The sequence below is a fragment of the Phoca vitulina genome, unplaced genomic scaffold (assembly GCF_004348235.1).
Source record: "Phoca vitulina isolate PV1807 unplaced genomic scaffold, GSC_HSeal_1.0 scaffold6, whole genome shotgun sequence".
Lineage (NCBI taxonomy): Eukaryota > Metazoa > Chordata > Mammalia > Carnivora > Phocidae > Phoca > Phoca vitulina.
The window spans coordinates 59,918,269-59,938,020 of NW_022589709.1; the positions used below are offsets into that span (position 1 = coordinate 59,918,269).

Sequence of the window (19,752 nt, forward strand, 5' to 3'; positions counted from 1 at the left end):
GTGGTACCACATGGGTGCTTCACATGGGTACAAAATGAATTTCACCAGCAGAGTTAAGATCCCTTGCAAATGGCACTTTTTTGCCCCCCTTACACAGGTGCAAAGTAAGCATTGCCCTTGAAGCCCTGAAGATTTTAAGAGTTTGTGTGTTTTCATTGAGTTTTGAAAAACACTGCTTTAAATATGCTTACTCTGATATTTCTTTTTTATAATAAAAATATTTATTTCCACATATTAAAGTTGAGAATGACTGCACTAGAAAACATCATGACATAGTCAGATACTCTTACCGATAAAAAGAATGAATTTGGATTTCAGGCTCAGTGACTATTCTGTACAAGACAGACAAAAAAATAAGAGAGTGGAGGCATGGATGGATACAAGAACAAAACCACTATTAGCATAAGAATTCACAGACCAGACTTTTACTGGTAGAGAATAAGAGGAAGTGTGAAATGCTCTTAATGGGAATAGGGATAATAGACCAAGACCAATTATAGACTGTCACAGTAGATAAAAAGAGAAGTGTGATATTCTTTTGGATGAGCTGCATGTCCTGGATAAAGCCCAGCAGGACATGAGAATGTCAGACAGAACACAGAGAAATTCTTCACTGTGTAGGACTGGCCCAAACACTCTAGGATATCTGTCATCACTGCCCCCACTGATTAGATGCCAGTATCATCCCCCAATTACTGAGACAGCTAAAATATTCCTGGTGAAAAATCATAGGCCTCCTCATGCTTAAAGTCCTAGATTAGCTTAAATGTCATTTCCTTATTTAGTTAGGGACTTCTATATGCAAGGTAAAATTTCCTTTTCTTTTTTCCAATGGAGTTTACCAGTGTATCTGCTCATCAGCATGTTCTGCTAAGTAAAGGCACAAGAGTAGTGGGTATAGGGGCGGGGGTATCAAAAGGGAGACGGAGATTGAATGGATGCAAATAGTGGAACAAGAGTGGGAAACCTTCTTGCTGAGGTCTGGTGCATCTGAGTGGGAAGGAGGGATGGCACTGAGTGATTTTGCAATTGGGGAGTAGCTTATACTGACCCTGTGGCTCCCTTTGCAATACCCAAGACACTCTCATTTACTATATAACCACGGGTTAGGATCTCTGAACAATGGATACTGGGTCCATAGTAGGACTGCCTACAGGAGGATCCTTCAGCGTCAGTCCACAATAGGGGAAGTTACACACATGGTTTGAAGGCTTCAGTCATAAAGTCAATTCAAGAAAATACGATATGGGGGCGCCTGGGTGGCTCAGTCGTTAAGCGTCTGCCTTCGGCTCAGGTCATGATCCCAGGGTCCTGGGATCGAGCCCCGCATCGGGCTCCCTGCTCAGCGGGGAGTCTGCTTCTCCTCCCTCTCCTGCTCCCGCTGCTTGTGCTCTCTCTCCCACTGTGTCTCGCTCTGTCAAATAAATAAATAAATAAATAAATCTTTAAAAAAAAAAAAAGAAAATACGATATGTTCCCTCACAACGAAACCATGTTCTTGTCTGAGGTATTCTCCTCTGTCACCTCGATGACCCCCTCTCCACATAATGCTTGTAAACCATGGCCTTTTCCTTTTCTTGGTGTGCTGATTTTAGGTGGCCTGCAGATCCTGTTATGAAGCATATAGCACCTCCCTGAATAGACTTAGTGTTGGGGTACTGATGTGGGGACTCTGGGTCAGAAAGGATGTGGTGAGGTTGTCAGCCAATGAATGGAAAGGGTCTCACCTATCCAGAGATCTTCCTCCTCAAACCTGCCTACGTTGGTGTCCTTCTCATCTTCGAAGAAAAAAGCACTCTAATTAACTTGGGACACACCAGAACCTTCCCCAATCTCACAAGCAAGCTTAGAATCTGCCTTGTACAAACTTATCCTCCTTTTTCCCAAAGTGACTTCACCATTTTATATTTTAACAAAAAATACGAGTCCCAATTTCTCTATATATTCTTGTTAATACTTGTTATTATCATTGTGATTGTAGCCATATTAGTGAGCGTGACGTGATATCAGTTTTGATTTGCAACTAATAACTAATGATGTTGAGCATTTTTCTATGTGTATATTGGCCATTTTTTTTTTTTATCTTCCCTGGAGAAGTTTCTATTCAAACTCTTTGCCCATTTTGAAATTGGGTTGTCATTTTATTGTTGAGTTGTAAGAATTCTTCCTATATTTTGGATACTAGGTCCTTGTCACATATGTATCTTATAAATATTTTCTTTCACTCTGTGAAAGTTGTTAATATCCTTTGTCGATAATATCCTTTGAAGCACACAAGTTTTTAACTTTGATAAAGTCTAATTTATCTGTTTTTTTCCTTGGTTGTTTGTGCTTTAGTTGTCACTTTTAAGAAATCATTGCCCAATCCAATTTCAAAAAATTTTACACCTATGTTTTCATCTGAGAGTTTCATAATTTTAGCTCTTACATTTAGGTCTTTGTTCCATTTTAATTAGTGTGTGCGTATGTGCGTGCGTGTATGTGTAAATAGTGTAAGGTAGTGTGGGTGTGTAAATAGTGTAAGGTAGGGCTCCAAGGTCACCTTTCTTTTGTGTGTGGATATCCAAACGCTACAGGGTTTTTATGTTCTTACCGAGAATAGTGGTATATAATTAGATTAAAAAATAAGTACTTCTCTATTTTCTGTATCTTTAGAACAATTTCCAGAGGTTTCAATTAAAAAAATCATTTCCTCAGTTAAATGGTTGTTCTGCTGGGATGAGGACTGAGCCTGTCATAGCACCATTCCAGAAACCTCTTTACTATTTATTATCTTTAAATATTATTGACTTCCTTCTAAGAGGAGTTAGGTCTTTTTATACTATCTTCTTTCCTTTTAACCTCTCAAGATTTTGTATCATATCATCATTTTTAGTTTCTTTGTTAACTATATTTATTAGTATGCTTTTATTGGTTAGGGTGCTCTTGGTTGAAATTAACAAAAAATTTCCTCAACTGTATTAGTTAATTAGTAAAATTAATTATTTAATGGAACAGGAAATCCAAAGGTAGGGTGGGCTTCAAAGATGACTAACTCAGTGGTTAAACAATGTTATCAAGACCCCATGTTCTTTTCTTTCCTCAATTCTGCCATCCAAAATAAAGGCTTCATACCAAGCTGGTTCCCCGCTTACTCATAAGATGGTTGCCAATAACTATCCCTGTTACACACTTTCTTGTTTATGTCCAATGGGAAAGAGAAAGGCTTTTCCATCTCATAAGAGTAAAGACAAACTTTCTTCTCATCTCATTGGTCAGAACTGGACCACATGCTGATTTGTGAACCAATCACTGGCAAAGGGGATAGATTACCAAGGAGCCAAGGATGGGGTCTGCTACCCGGGAGCCGCCTGGTCTATGTTGGGGTAATTCAATAGTTGAGTAAAACTCAGAGTTATATTAGAAAAGAAGGAGGATGTAATGGATACTAATTAGCAACCAATAGTGTCTACTGTAACTTTTTTCTATCAACTTTCAACAGTATATCTTTTATTTTTAAAAGATTTTATTTATTTATTTGAGAGAGCGAGCAAGCACAAGCTGGGGGAAGAGGCAGAGGGAGAAGCAGGCTCCCCGCCAAGCAGGGAGCCCGATGCGGGGCTCAATCCCAGGACCCTGGGATCATGACCTGAGCTGAAGGCAGAAGCTTAACCAGTTGAGCCACCCAGGCACCCCATCAACAGTATATCTTGATTTACATAAAAAAAAACCAGATATCAATTCCTTCTACATATCCTTCCCACTTCCTCTTCCCAACTTGTAACATGTTAAGTATTTTATCAAGATCACATCTAATAGTGTTAAGTAACTTAAGCAAAATTGCCTATCTGGTGAATGTTATAGTTCCAGTTTAAAATCATTTTGATGAAGTACAGTCTCTGGAATAAATCTGGGGGGAATCTAATTATTCTTTCTATCCAATGAGCTACTATAACAGAATTATGTTATAACTAACCCCTTACTCATTCGCCAAAGATCTTGAGTTCCTTTAGGAAATGATAGCTTTCCCACTCTGACCTTTGACAGGAACTATCCCCTGGTTTGTCCACAATCTGAATGGTGACATTAGGTAACTGAGATGATTCATTCACTTAATAAGTAACTGTCAGGGTTCAGTAAGATTAACAGAATACTCTAAGACAGTAAACTAACTTCTCCAAAGAATCACCCAAAGCATTTGAAATCAGAAAAGGAAAAAAAAATCTCATTTACAATAGCAACAACAAAAATACACAGGTGGAAAGCTAGTAAGAAATGTGCAGAGACTTTAGGAAGGAAATTGCAGAAATGTATTGAGAGGTGATATACCATAATAATAATCACTCAATATTATATCAATGTCAATTAAAAATATAAATTATCCCCACATAACTTATAATTTTAATTTACTTTTGAGTTATTAAAACATACACGATATAATAGTTTTAAGAGTAAAGTAATGGGGGAAATGCCTGGGTGGCTCAGTCAGTTAAGTGTCCAACTCTTGGTTTCGGCTCAGGTCATTATCTCAGGGTTGTGAGATGGAGCCTCGCCCACTAAAAGCTCCATGCTCAGCTCGAACTCTGCTTGAGATTCTCTCTCTCCCTCTGCCCCTTTCCCCACTTGCGGGTGCACTCTCTCTAAAATAAATAAAATCTTAAAAAAAAAGAATAAAGTAATGGTATATGACAAGATAGAAATATGAATGGAAAAGAAGAGCTGCCAAGAAATACACTTTAGTGTATTTAGTGTATTGTACATTTTAGTAATTGTTATTATTACTTTTTAAAGAATGTCAATTCAATTAGAATAGGAAAAATGGCCTGTTCAACAAATGTTACCGGGATAAATGTCTACAAACATAAAAAAAAGCACTCCATTCTTTTTTTTTTTTTTTTTTTTTTAAAGATTTTATTTATTTTTTTGACAGAGAGAGACATAGCGAGAGCAGGAACACAAGCAGGGGGGAGTGGGAGAGGGAGAAGCAGGCTTCCGCAGAGCAGGGAGCCCGATGCGGGACTCGATCCCAGGACTCTGGGATCATGACCTGAGCCGAAGGCAGACGCTTAATGACTGAGCCACCCAGGTGCCCCAAAAGCACTCCATTCTTAATCAAACCAGGCACCATACAAGATGTTAGATGGAGTTAAATGTGGGGATATGAGGACAAACTGGAAACCTAAAATAAATGTAGGTAAAGAGAATGTTTATATTATTCTTTAGTGGATAAGGCCTTTTAACACCTAACTTTGAAATTAGAAATAATAAACACCAAGGTTGCTACATGAGATACATAAAAATATAAAAGTTCTGCACATTCATAAAACACAATAACATAACTAAAGTACAAATGACAAACAGGGAAATGATTTACCACCTATGACAAAAGCTGACACTAATTTTTAAAAAAATCTTTTCTTTTTAAGGGTTTTTATTTATTTACTTGAGAGAGAGATAGCAAGAGAGAGAGCACAGAGGGAGAGTGAGAGGGAGAAGCAGACTCCCCGCTGAGCAGAGAGCCCCATGTGGGGCTTGATCCCAGGACCTTGAGATCATGATCTGAGCTGAAGGCAGACGCTTAACCCACTGAGCCACCCAGGCACCCCCAAAAATCTTCTTGTTAATAAACAAGAAGAAGATGAACAAACCATAAGAAAAATCAGCAAAGTTCAGGGTCAGAGATTTAAAAAGAAACAAAACAAAACAAAAATGCCCAGAGTGTAGAGAAAATAAGCCCTTGTATAATGCTGCTTACAATAATTTTGGAGTATAATTTTGCAACATATACATAGCTTTAAAACACACATGGCTTTAACTACCAGTTCTATTTCTGGAAATCCCTTGCAAAAAAATACTCAAGGATGTGTGCAAATATTTATCCTCATATGTCAGCAAATAGTAACAAATAAATAAATAAAATGTCCCATATAGTGGATAGCTTAAGTAGATCATGATATAATGACAAGTGTTTTTAAGTAAAGCCAAGCAGGTTAAAAGCATTATATACAATTTAATCATATTTTTTTCTGTAAGAAAAATAATTAGGTACACAGATATAAATCATTCTGGAAGGATACTCACTCAAGGTGGTCTTTAGATGTTAGGACTACAGAGGATTTTGAGTTTACAATTTTATCTGGATGTTCTGATTTTTCTCTAATGAAACTGTATTACCTATATAATTTAAAGTTATTTCTGTAAGAAAACTAGACCATAATGTTTTGGCTACTAGCAATGTTACTTTCCCTAATTTATACGCTGGTATTTCCTCAACTTTTATCAGAGTATACCAAAAGGCACAGTGTCAGGAAACCTGATACTGCATTTGCTCTGAGAATGTAAGGACACTCACTACTCTGTTTCTCAATATGACCTAGAAGAGAAATCACATAAAAAAAATCCCTTTTCAAGTGCCAGAAAAATGTTCGCTTATTCTTAGGAAGTGGGATGTTTCTTTTAATGAATCATGAGAATCATTTAATTGTATACTTACTTTTATTTTTCCTTAAGTGGCAGAATGTTTAAAACCAAATACTTCATCTAATTATAGTTACTATGCACAGTCATATGGTTTATGTATCTGTCCATCCACACTCACCTCCAGAATGTGGAGATAGCATTTTCCTCCCTAACATTTGGCACACAATAGCGTACTCAGTAAGTATTAGCTCTGCTTCTTTTTTTTATTTTTAGATTTTATTTATTTATTTGACAGAGAGAGATACACAGAGAGAGGGAACTCAAGCAGGGTGAGTGGGAGAGGGAGAAGCAGGCTTCCTGCTGAGCAGGGAGCCCGATGTGGGGCTCCATCCCAGGACCCTGGGATCATGACCTGAGCGAAAGGCAGACGCTTAACGACTGAGCCATCCAGGCACCCCTCTGCTTACTTCTATCATTCTTCTCTTTTCCTTAGCAATTCTCTATGTTCCGCATTCATTAGTTTTTCTTCTCTCCATAATGTGTTTTAAATACTATGTTAATTGGGTGATGGACATTAAGGAAGGCACATGATGTAATGAGCCCTGGGTGTTACACGAAACCGATAAATTATTGAACACTACATCTGAAACTAATGGTATACTGTAAGTTGGCTAATTGAATTTAAATAAAAAAAAGAAAAGAGTAAATACTATGTTATATTCCATCTTTACTGATACTTAGGTAAACAGATCCTTGCCCCAATTTTACTTTTCATTCAAGAAACGAGACCTTAAGAACCGTAAGGATGTTGAGAAGATGTGGAGTGTGGAGGAAAGGCATATAAGTTTTTTGTCAGATATTTACAGATTTATTCTCTCAGATTCCAGAGGAGATAACAAGGGCTAAAAAACGAGTACCAGTAAAAGGCAGATATGAGGAATAAATAATCAACAGGGCTGTTCAAATTTTAATGGAATGTCTTTGACACTGGAGATGTCCAAGTCAAGAGTGCTTAGAATATCTTAGAAAAGATCTCAGCATAAAGTAGGGTTTAGACATGAGACCCTCTCTTCATCTAGGATTCTATGATTTTCAACACAGTTCTCTGAATTGGGGAAGGACTATTTTATAAAGTGTAGAGTAATAAATTATCCTGTATATGATTTGCAATAATGTTCTCATAATAATTTATAATTTCTCATAATAATTTATAAAGTACTTTTAGAACTGGAACAAAGCAGTAGTCAGAATAATCAAGCAATTATGTTAATGAAAGAGAAGAGTTACCTGTCTGGAAAAAGACTCTGGAAATAATTGTCCGACACAGTGGGCAGGGAGTGCTTGCAGGATTGTCTTTGGCAAGAGTCCGTAAGCAGGGCTCACAGAAGACATGGTGGCAAGGGTAACACATGTATGGGCTGAAATAAACATCCAGACACACTGCACAGATGTAACTTTCCTTTTCCTCTGCATATTCATTGTCATCATCTGTACTCATCTCATTATTCAAAGTCTGCAAAACAGAAGCAAAAACAATTTTTTCTAGTTCAGTATGAGATTGGTTTCCTTGAGAAAGAGTGCCTTTGTATTTTGTTAAAATTAATAAAAAATATTTATGAGAAGCACATAATATCTGTTTCTGTGACATATTCAAAGTGACAGAAAGGCTACCTTGCAACGTGAGAAGAAGCTCAAAAATACACGAAAAATCCAGAAGTCTTATTCTTTTTAGTATTTTTATATAACACTAAATGCTAAAACATACCCAAACATATTGAAGCATACCCATATCTCTATTTAACCAGTACTAGTTAAGTATCAGGTATACTAGTCCCAGGATTATAGATTCCCCATCTATCCCACTCCCAACCACAGCAAATAAAGTGATTGTCACAAGGGTATGGAGCCTTCTATGGGCATGAGCAGATGAGGAAAAGTGAGGGCAACAGGATATCATACTTCATCCTCATACCATGCATGCATTCTCTATACTTTGTCCCTTTGTGGACCTCAAGGCCAAGAAATGGCCAAAGCCCAACGTACATCAGGAAGTAGACAAGGCAAAAAGACTTGCAGTAATTCTGGAATCAGCCTAGTAGCTGGGAAATAGGATGAGTCCCTTGCCCCCTCCCAGAAAGAATAGTTAAGAAAGAGGTCCTTAGGAAAGAGGCAGCTCAGACGTTAGCAGCATAGGGTCTGGTAAAAGAATTCCTGTAACTTAGCCTCACAATTTCCCCATCTGTGACGATGTTGCAAGGATGAAATGAGGTAATCCACTAGACAACATGCATTCTGTGAAATCCCATATAACATAAACAAAGTTTACTACAGAGGATATGAAGTAAATGTCTCTCACCAACAGAAAGCTTGTGGCTATGATCTGAACAATAATAAAGAGAAATCTGCAGGAAAGGCCACAAAATCCATAATTTTCACTCATTAATGATATATGAATATCCTCTCCTAAACTTCTAAGACATTTGCAAAGTGAAAGGCATAAGTAAATAATTAGTACTGAATTAGGCATCCCAGATAAAAACATCTATGGACCTAGATTCTGACTTACCTAAATTTTATTTCATAGTACCAGCTTATTCTGCTTGCATTAGACTCTCAGGACTGTGCCTTGAGATTTGAACTAATTAACCTTGAAGAAACCCAGGGCATTAAAAAAACCCATAATTTTTAGAACCTCTTAAAGCATTTCAAGTTGTGACCCAAATATTTGTGCAGAATTTTATTTCTGTGAAGTACTTTGTCTCTACATATACGACAAAAGTAACTAGATTTCAGTAAAATACACATCAAAGAAATAAAATCTTTGTTATTTAAACAAACAATATTTTGAAAATAAACTTGATATAAGTTTGAAAATAGAAAATGAGGTTGCAACTATTCATCTATTATTTAAGCTAAGTGAAGCAGCCCTCACCATAGAAATAACATATATAAAGACCTGTAGAATGCACTATGTTTTAAGGAGTTAAATAGGTTTAAGAGTTTTTATTAATTCAGAAAACTGCACACATCGGTTAATAAATATGGTTATATAAGAAGACAACAAATTACCTCAAGGATAGAATTCTACTGGGTTTTTCTCCAAATTGCAGAGATGTAGGGTTGTATAACAGAAAATTTGCTGTTGGATGGATAGTTACTTTTTTTTCAAGTTTTTATTTAAATTCCCCTTAGTTGGACAATTATATTTTAAAAATTAATTACTCATTAATGGATCACTGCCAACCTAGAAAGAGGTTTTTCATAGGTGTGTCTATGAATCCATCTTCATCTCCTCAATATTTCAATTGTCATAGATGAAGACCCCAGAAATGCTTATCAGAAATGTGGGAAAGGGGACAGAAAAGAGAGCTATCTAGTTAAGAATGAAAATCCTTTCTGGAACAAGGTATGCCATTAGCAAATAATATAGAAATGTAAACTACACTAAACCAGTTGGCAGAGTCAAGATTAAAAAAGTCTCAATAGGTGGCTGGGTGGAAATCAAGATTAAATTTAACAGGGATACATATAAATTCCTAATTGAAGACTCCAAAATGGACTGCACACATAGAAGATGAATAAAATTTAGCTAAAAGCAATTTATGTCAAGAAGAGCTAGGGATTTTAACTGACTTAACTAAGCTCAGTATATGATGTGGTTACTTAATAAGCAAATCTAACTGCAAACGCAGGATAGGGTGGGTTTATGTGCCTCTCACTGTATAAATATCACAACACATTTGTAGTTACTTTGAGGAACACAGACAAACTAGAGTTATCCACAGAAACACTGAGGGCCACGGCAGCATGACTTCTGAAACCACCTCCTTGGAAGTACTGTTAAAAGATGGGCACCTGGGTGGCTCAGTTGGCTAAGCGTCTGCCTTCGGCTAAGGTCATGATCCCAGGGTCCTGGAATCAAGTCCCACATCGGGCTCCTTGCTCAGAGGGGAGTCTGCTTCTCCCTCTACCTACCCCCCCTTGCTGGTGATCTCTCTCTCAAGCACTCTCTCTCAAATAAATAACTAAAATCTTTAATAAAAAAGATGGAGGGTATTCATTCAGAAAAATATTAAGAGGAGATGAGATAAACAAACAAGTATCTGCATGAGAGTGATCCTAATTTTCCTGTGTAGTTTTCATGATTAGATCTAAAAACAAATAGATGTTAAGAGAAAATAGATTATAAAAGAAATACCTATTTACAAACCAAAACGACATGAACCACAGCATAACACTTTTCCTCTTAATACAGTACATTTGTCATGGAACTAAACATTTATCTTGTGTTCCCCAAGAAATACTTTGGGACTTAGAAATAAGACAATTAAAGTCGTACATATTAACTAATTTCCTCAACACAAAACCCCTATGAAGTAGGTACTATTACTATCATCATTTTCCAGAATAAAGAAAACTGAGAAACAGAGAGCTCACTCAGAAAATGAGAAACTCAAACCACTAGTGGTGAAGCTGGGATTTCAATCTAGCCCTTATGGATCTGGAGTAGCACTCTTCTTCACTACCACATTCTTAAGTGAGTTAAAGGACTTCAGAATATCCTAGCAAATAATAAATGTTAACTGCTGATGATTATGATGTAGGTTAAAAGAAAAAGACAACCCAGGTAGGATCTACAGGTAAGTAAATGTTAAGGCATTGTTACTAAAATTAGCAGGTGAATATAACAGGTGCCCAATGTACAACTACTTTTGGCTCCAGGGGAATTATTCTACAAGAACCAAACACGCAGTCTCTCAAACTCCTTTCTAGGGGTTTCCAGTCTCAGAAGAGGAAAAAGTAAACTGATAAATAATATAAAGCAATGTTTCAAAAAAAACCCCAGTAAAAACTAGCACAAAAATTAACAGACCATGAGTTGCTATTAGTAATAATGACAACAAAACAGCAGTGCCTTTAGCTCATTTATAATATTGTGATTACTGCTGCCTTATTCCTCCAACTTACTATTTTTTTAAATTTTTTTTTATTATGTTATGTTAATCACCATACATTACATCATTAGTTTTTGATGTAGTGTTCCATGATTCATTGTTTGCGTATAACACCCAGTGCTCCATGCAGAATGTGCCCTCCTTAATACCCATCACCGGGCTAACCCATCCCCCATCGCCCTCCCCTCTAGAACCCTCAGTTATTTTTAAAGAAGTGATAGTAGGGCAGTGCATAAGAGCAAGACTCCAGAGCCTGTTTGGGCTCTGTCACTGCTGCCTGTATGACCTTATGCAACTTACTTAACTCCCTGGAGTCTCACTTTCCTCATTTGTAAGGTGGGGATATGAAAGTACCTAACTCATAGTTGAAAGGATTAAAAGAGTTAATATATATAAAGCATTCAGAACAGTACGTGGAATGTGTTTGCTGCTGTCATTATATTTAATATTATATTATATTTAAGACTTTTTTAAATGAATTTTATGTTTACAGGAAAATTGAACAGAAAATACAAAGAATTCCCATATACCTCCTTCCACCACACACACACACACACGCACGTGCACACAGAGTTTCACCTTCTGTTACCATTATGGTACATTTTAATATATATACATATATATATATATATATATATATATATATATATATATATATTAATTTATTTGACAGAGAGAGACACAGCAAGAGAGGGAATACCAGCAGGGGGAGTGGGAGAGGGAGAAGCAGGCTCCCCGCTGAGCAGGGAGCCCGATGCGGGGCTCGATCCCAGGATCCTGGGATCATGACCTGAGCGGAAGGCAGATGCTTAATGACTGAGCCACCCAGGTGCCCCATCCATTATGGTACGTTTTTAGAGTTGATAACCAATACTGATACATTACTATTAACTGAAGTCCTTAGTTTATTATTTTTGTATATGTGCTGCCAAAGTGAGCCCAAGTCCATAGTTTATATTAGGGTTCAGTCTTGGTTTTGTACATTCTATGGGTTTTAACAAATGAATGTCATTTATCCACAACTACAATATCACATAGAATAGTTTCACTTCCCTAAAAGCCCCATGCTCCCCCTATTCATCCTTTTTACCTTTTCTCCAACCCCTGTCAACTACTGATCTCTGTATATAGTGTTCCTTTCCCAGAACATCATATAATAGGAATTACACAGGATGTAGCCTTTTCAGACTGGCTTCTTTCACTTAGCAATATGCATTCAAAGTTCTTCCTAATTGATCTTGAAGTCACTCCAGGTCTCTAATGAGAACTGCTCTTAATTCTACATCAGTTAATATCTTGGCCTTTAAAAAAAAAACAATAAATTTGCTTCATTTTCTAAATAAATGCAAAATGCCTTCCACCCCCTAGATATTCCTGGAAGACTGTGGTCCACTGATAGCATGCTGTCTTATTTTCTGGCAGTGTTATATGTTTATTCTTTTCAAAAACATATTTTTATAATTCTATTTTCTTTAAAAATATGCATTGAATCAATATCATAATTTAATTTTGCTTCAAATTGTCTCCAAAGGAAGTAATAAATATAATTAAAATAGGTTAAAATTTGCACCTAATTTATTCTGTGTGTGTGTATATGTGTGTGTGTGTGTGTATTCTACCACATACAGGGGAGAAAAAAGCCAAAAGCCAGTTTTTGCTAAGAATCTAAGAATGCCCTTGATGAAGCAAGAAAAAGATTAATTTTTATTAATTATCTTTTAATACTCCATGTGAGAGAAACAGGAAGTACACAGAAAGCATTTCTGTTGCATACCGAAGCATAATGGTTATTTTAAGAAAAAGCGCCTTTGATATTGTTTTAGTTGTGAGCTGAGCTAGCTGTTTTTCCCACAGAATACTATTGTTATGTAATAAACAATGGCCAGGAAAACTCATTATTCAGATCCGGTTATTTGACAGGCATTTTCACAAAAATGAACAAAGCAAATCTGTCACTTCAAGGGAAAAAACTGATAGTATTTGCTGCCAAATAAAATGATAAAATTTGGGATTTCAAGCAAAAATCAAAATTTTAGAAAACTTCTATATGTTTATAGCTTCCCAATACTTACAAGACTTTTCTGAAAAGATGATATACGACAACATTTAGAAGAGTGGTAAAATTCAGTGAGCCAATAGTTTCCAAATGTTTAATGCATGATATTACAAAACTATGCATAAGTAAACGAAGCACTCAAAGTGTAAAGACAGACCAATGGTTTTTAATGTAACAGAGTATTTAAAGTTCACATCAAGTGTCAGATTCCATATTGCAACTAGCCTTTAATAATCTAGCACTTGTCAAGTTTTGGTGTAATATCAAAGACATCTATCCAAAATCATCTTGAAAAGCTATTATAATACAGTTCCCTTTTCTGACTATGTGTCTGGCTGGATTTTCTTCATATGCTTCAATCAAAACAACAAATGGCAACAGACTGTATGCAGAAGCAGATGTGAGAATACATACGTTGTTTATGAGGCCAAATATTAAAGAGATTTGTAAAAATTTAAACAAATGCCATTCTTCTCAATTTTTTTCAATTATTTTTCATAATATATGTTATGATTCCATATAATGGTTTATTATTATCTGTGTATGAATTAATAAATCTTTAAAAATGTTTCTGTTTTAATTTATAACATGGTAAGTATTTATAATCCATATACACAAAAGTTCTTTGGGGTTCTCAATAACTTTAAGATTTTAAAGGGATCTTGAGACCAAAAAGTATGACAACAAATACAGTAGGAGGTAGAAAGCAAAGGTGATTTGGGCCGTAGGCCTGTATTAGATATTGTATTGAAACATGTAAGTTTTAGTGAATTGGCAACATCGACAATAATCTCATCTTACTAAGCAAGATAATTTAGGGAAAAAATACAATGTGGGGTCTAAATGATGGTCAGTTCTCTTCTTTCTGGGATCTAAAGAAATAAAAGCTCTAAGAAGTAAAAAAGAATGGCGGAATACTGTAGGGAAGGAGAGAGGAAGAAGGTATGGAGCATTTACTTCAGATAGCCACAACTAGATAGACCACAGTATCAAGAGAAAAATCAATCAGCTTAATATTTACAATTCTATTAGATGACAAATAACTTCATTTATTTTTTTATTTTTATCTTTTTAAATATTTTATTTATTAAGAGAAAAGGAGAGAGCACGCACGCATGCAGTGGAAGGAGCAAAGGGAGAGGGACAAGCAGACTCCGTGCTGACTGTGGAGCCCAATGCAGGGCTCATCTCACAACCCTGAGATCATGACCTGAGCTGAAATCAAGAGTTAGACACTCAACCGATGGAGCCACCCAGGAGCCTTGATAAATAGTATCATTTAAAATGAAAAGCAAGAGCTACTATAATACTCTGAGGTAGCCTCTAAAGCATCAAGGAAAGATGAAATGATCTTCGATAGAGTTTTAGTTATACTTTCTACATTACAATTATTTGATAATTGGCAATTCATATGGGGTTGCTTAATACAAATATTCACTTAATTAGAACACCTCATTAATAAGCTATTCTAGATAGACTGAAAATTACTTTATCTGAATTGTTTTTTATAGAACTTTGCAAAACAGAAATATCTTTAGAGTTAATTCTAGGAATCTATGTCAAAATGATCTAGATGTTCTGGCTTGAGTGCTTGTTTTACTTAAAAAAAAAAAAAAGTCCAAAATAACATCCCAAGGTCTAGAGTGAACGTCAGTAGTTAGGACCTACAAAAGAAGAAACACACCAAATCCCTACAACCTGTGGTAAAGGAAAAACAGAATTCATGGGGTCTCAAATGAATACTGGGGCTGTTGTAATCCAAATTTTGAGTGGAAATTTCCCAATATTTACTCCTGTAATTCACCAGCATACCCACAGAAAGGAAGAGACTAAATGAAGACTCCACATACCTTTAAGAGGTGACCAATGACGGCTTAGAATATTTTTCCCCACTCACGATCATACTTCTCTGTATGTTTGCAGGTTAATACAATACTGAGTATTACCCAAGCCATCAGATACAGAGTTATTCAGAAACCATTTATTCATTATGTTACTTCATAAATAAATCCCTTCAGGGCTCCACTCTATATACTGATGAAACCAGATATATGTATAAAATAGAAAATTCCAAAGAAGTGCATACGGTCATTTTCCCTATACTGGCCTTTGGAAGACATATTTATCCCATTAAAAGCTCTGGGGAATGCAACTTTGTGCAACTTATTTGCTCTCTTAATATGAATATTAAACCAAATGATAATCAATTTACTTATGAAACAAAAAATCAAGTTAAATGAAGTAAAAAACTAGGGAAACAGTCTTTGCATTGAAAGAACTGAAAATGACCCACATTCACAGTAAACAATTGCAAATGCTCAGGCTAGACTTTATATATTTCCCCAGATTACTTGGGTTTGGAGACTAAATGTAATGAATTAGAATGGAAACCCTTCTTCAGCAAAATTGAAAGAATGTATTTCTGCTATTTCTGGCTCTCTTTAGAGTACATATGAGCTCTAAAATTTACTGTTTTTTATGGACAAACTTATGACTTTTGCTTTATATAAGTTGTATTGCTCACCACCCCCATTTTTGGCATTTTAAATAAAATGTTTGCAATATTTTGTAGTGCTGGTCACTTTTTGAAAGTATATTCTGTTTTTAGTTTGAAAACCAAGGATGTGCTAGCAGTTATTTTAAAAATACATGTTCTGCACAAGTTATTAGATCTTTATAAAATGATAAATGATGCAGTATATATTCTGTGCATATTTTTGTGGAAGCATTTAAATTTAATAATCACATACACTAAAAAAAATTACTATCCTGTCTGAAATTAAAGGAAGAGTGTTTTGCTATGTAACATTTCTAACACATTGGTAATTCTGGAAAGTTTTCACCTCATTTGCAAAGTCTTCTGCCATGTTTACTTGAGGGAGGAAAAATGCAAATTCCAGGTCATTGGTTAGCTCCAAAAAGGAAAATATCAAGATACTGTATCTTTATTTATGCTTATAGTTGGTAATACACAACCACATAGTTAAAAGGCACTAGTTACCATGTTCTTAAAGACTACAAAATGCAATCATTATTCTATGGAACACATTTTACTTTGTCTCAATGTTGGCGAGAGAAGGAGAGGGAGAGAGAATGAACTTCCCTTTGTCTTTTCTGGCTTCACTGTAACTGTCCGGCTGCTTTATTTACCTTTTTCTTTAAGTGTGTCTTGTGTACAATTTCTGCCTATTACTGACATTTTTTGCCGTATAATTCACGTACCCTAAAATTCACCATTTTAAAGTGCACAATTCAGGGGCTTTGGTATATTCATAAGGTTGTGCAGCCATTACCACCACCGAATATCAGAAAATTTTCCTCATTCCAAAAAGAAACTGCATACCCATTATCAGTCACTTCCCATTTCCCTCTCCCCTCCTCCTGGTGCCCCACCCTTGGCAACCACAAACCTACTTTCTGTCTCTATAGATTTGCCTATTCTGAACATTTCATATAAACAGAGTCATACAAAACATGTCCTGTTGTATTTGGCTTCTTTTCACTTAATGTTTTCAAAATTTTTCTCTGTTATAGTATGTATCAGTATTTCATTCCTTTTTATGATCAAGTCATATTTCATTGTATGGATATCCCTCATTTTGTTTATTGTTACTGACTTCTTACGTATGTATTCTCTGCCAATGCCCTTTTAGTAATGGTCTTTATGAAGATTGTGTTCTGCACTTTCTAGTTCCCTAGGTGAACTTACCCTTTCTTACTATCCTCAGAATCTATTTTCTTTGTAATGATGCCAGCAAAATCTTTGATTAATCTTATCCCTCTTCTGATCTCCAAATAAAAAATCATCACTGCCTTTTGTAAATGACCATACTAGGACTCCAATCTTAACGTATTCTAACTTGAATTCACTTCTCCCCCAGATTTGACTCTTGCCCCTCACCTCCTACATCCAATCTTTGCCAAGTTTAGTTCTTCAACTGTTTCAATGTTCCCCTGTACTCCCTTAATTGTGATTCCCTTTATTTTCATTGCCACTTCCTAATTCAGCTTTTTAATCTCTATATTCTCTCAAAAAATATTTATTGAGGGCCCACTGTGTTCCAGCCACTTTCCCAGGCTCTGAGAATACACTATGTAGCTTTTGGTCTGGTGGCAGAGAATAAAAGGATGCTAAGAAAGCATAAAACAGAGGAACTCAAATTAGTGTGGGGTCCAGAAAGGCTTCCTTGAGGTAGTGGTATTTAAGTCAACATCTTGTTAGAAATCTTTTTGTTGCAAATTACAGAAAACCCAATTCTAAGTGCCTCAAAAGTTAAAATGGAATCGACTGGTGCCAGTAATCGAAAAATCTAGAAGTGCATCCAGCTTTAGGCAAGAATTGACTCAGTACCCTAAATGACATCTCTAAAAACTATCCTTTTCTTTCTCAGTTAGACCAAATTCCTCACTAATTTGGAACTTTTGCATAAGCTCTTCCTTCTGCCTACTCTTCACCTCTACTCTTCCCTAATTCCTACACACCATTCAGATCTGGTATGGTTTGCTTTAGTGGACACTTTTGGGGAAACCTTTCCAGCATTCATTCCGCCCATCTTCTGCCAACAATTTATGGATTTTTTTTAATTGGGAAATTCACCCTTCCCCATTTATAGCCATAACTATGTGCTCCAATTGGCCTTAAGTGATTCAGGGGAAATAATATGGGATGAACACCAGGAGGCTAATCCTGATATCTCAGTAGCCTTACTTGAGAGACTGTACTTTCTGTGAAACAAAGTGTCCTCCAGATTCTCTATACAGGACATCTACTATCCATTTGCAAGTCCCTGTCATAGAGATATAAAATAGCCTGTGGTCACATTCGATATAAAGGTCTTTGAATCTGAAATTATTAAAAATATACCAATATTCATGTTTTTAAAAATACTATTATTTCTGCTATTGTCAGAGCAAAGCAATGGAGGCAAGGTAATAGAAGTGACTAGAAATGGCTAATCAATAGCCTTTAAACCATTTCTATATAACTTCTGGCCATCAAGAAGGAATCAGGAATATTATGTTTAATATATTTAATCACTGTATTCCTATTACTTAGAAGAATGCTTGGATATAGAAGATGCTCAGTAAATATCACTTATGTTAGAGAATAGAAAGATTGGTAAAAGAGAAAAATGTACTTGCCATACTGGAAAGACCCCAGTGAAACCATTCAGGTGAATACAAGGACAAAGATTAAAAATAACATCAATTTCTACAGATAGGATGCATTAGCTGGGGTTCTCCAGAATCCAAAGTATGGCAGAAGTTTACATGCTATTAGTTTATTAGGGAGTGCAGGCGTGAGAGAAAAAGGGAGTGACGTTAAGAGGAAGAGAAGATATGAGAGGATAGATTTCTGAGTAGGCCTTTAATTGGTATCGAGTACAGTTTTAGGAGAGGGTTATGAACTACCATGTCCCCACTACATGTAGTGTGATCTATAGTCTGCTGAGGGATGAAGGGAGAAAAATGTATCTGCTGGTGCCCATCTCCTATTGATCCAAAATGTGCCCCACTGGGCATTAACACCCCCTCACCTCCAGGTTACACACACATGAGAATCGAGGGGTCCTCACTGCATCTAATGCTTCAGTGATAACAGAGAAGCTCTTGTTAACCTGCTTGCTGGAGTAGCTGCTGGACAGAGCCAAAGTTGAGTTGTTCTCCAAGGTGGTAGCTAGGCCAGAACAAATATTGCTAAGGGGATTTGTGGAGGCACAGATAAATATATTTTGGTATAGTCATAGAGTGGAATACTATTCAGCAATAAAAAAATCAATTACTTATATATAAAACATCATTAGTGAATCACAAAAACACTGTTTAATGGAAGAAGCCTTCACCAAAGAGTACATAACACCTAATTCTATTTTTGTAGAATTCTACACTAAGTGAGATTACTTTGTGGTTGAAAAAGATCAGAATAGTAGTTGGCTCCAAGGTATGAAACAGGAAATGGCTGGAAAGGGGAATAGGAAATTTTTTGGAATGATGTAAGGTTTTATATCTCAGTGGAGACTAAATACACAGGTGTGTGAATTTGTTAAAATAGTAAGTGAACAACTAAGATTTCTAAATTTCACTGTATATAAAGTTCATATCAAAAGAAAAACTACAAACAAAAATGTGGCCTATTCATGCAACAGAATATGATTCAACAGGAACAAACTACTGTGGCACAATTTAATACAGTATAATACCACTTTTACAGAAATAACATAGGCAGAACAATGCCATAGATTATATGGATATATATATATTCCTAGATACTTATCTTTCTCTATATATTTCTAGACATATATATCTTTCTAGATATATATTTCTATATATGTATTTATCTCT

At 35.9% G+C, this 19,752-nt stretch overlaps 1 protein-coding gene across 3 annotated transcripts in view; it reads right to left on the reverse strand.

Annotated features, from left to right (window-relative positions):
* Positions 1-19,752, reverse strand: part of RNF180 (ring finger protein 180) — a 198,132-nt gene that overhangs the window by 42,802 nt on the left and 135,578 nt on the right. For all 3 annotated transcript variants that reach the window (XM_032404348.1, XM_032404349.1, XM_032404350.1), the window contains one exon: positions 7,687-7,912. In XM_032404348.1, the coding sequence (XP_032260239.1) occupies positions 7,687-7,912 (226 nt within the window). The remainder of the gene's footprint in view (positions 1-7,686; positions 7,913-19,752) is intronic.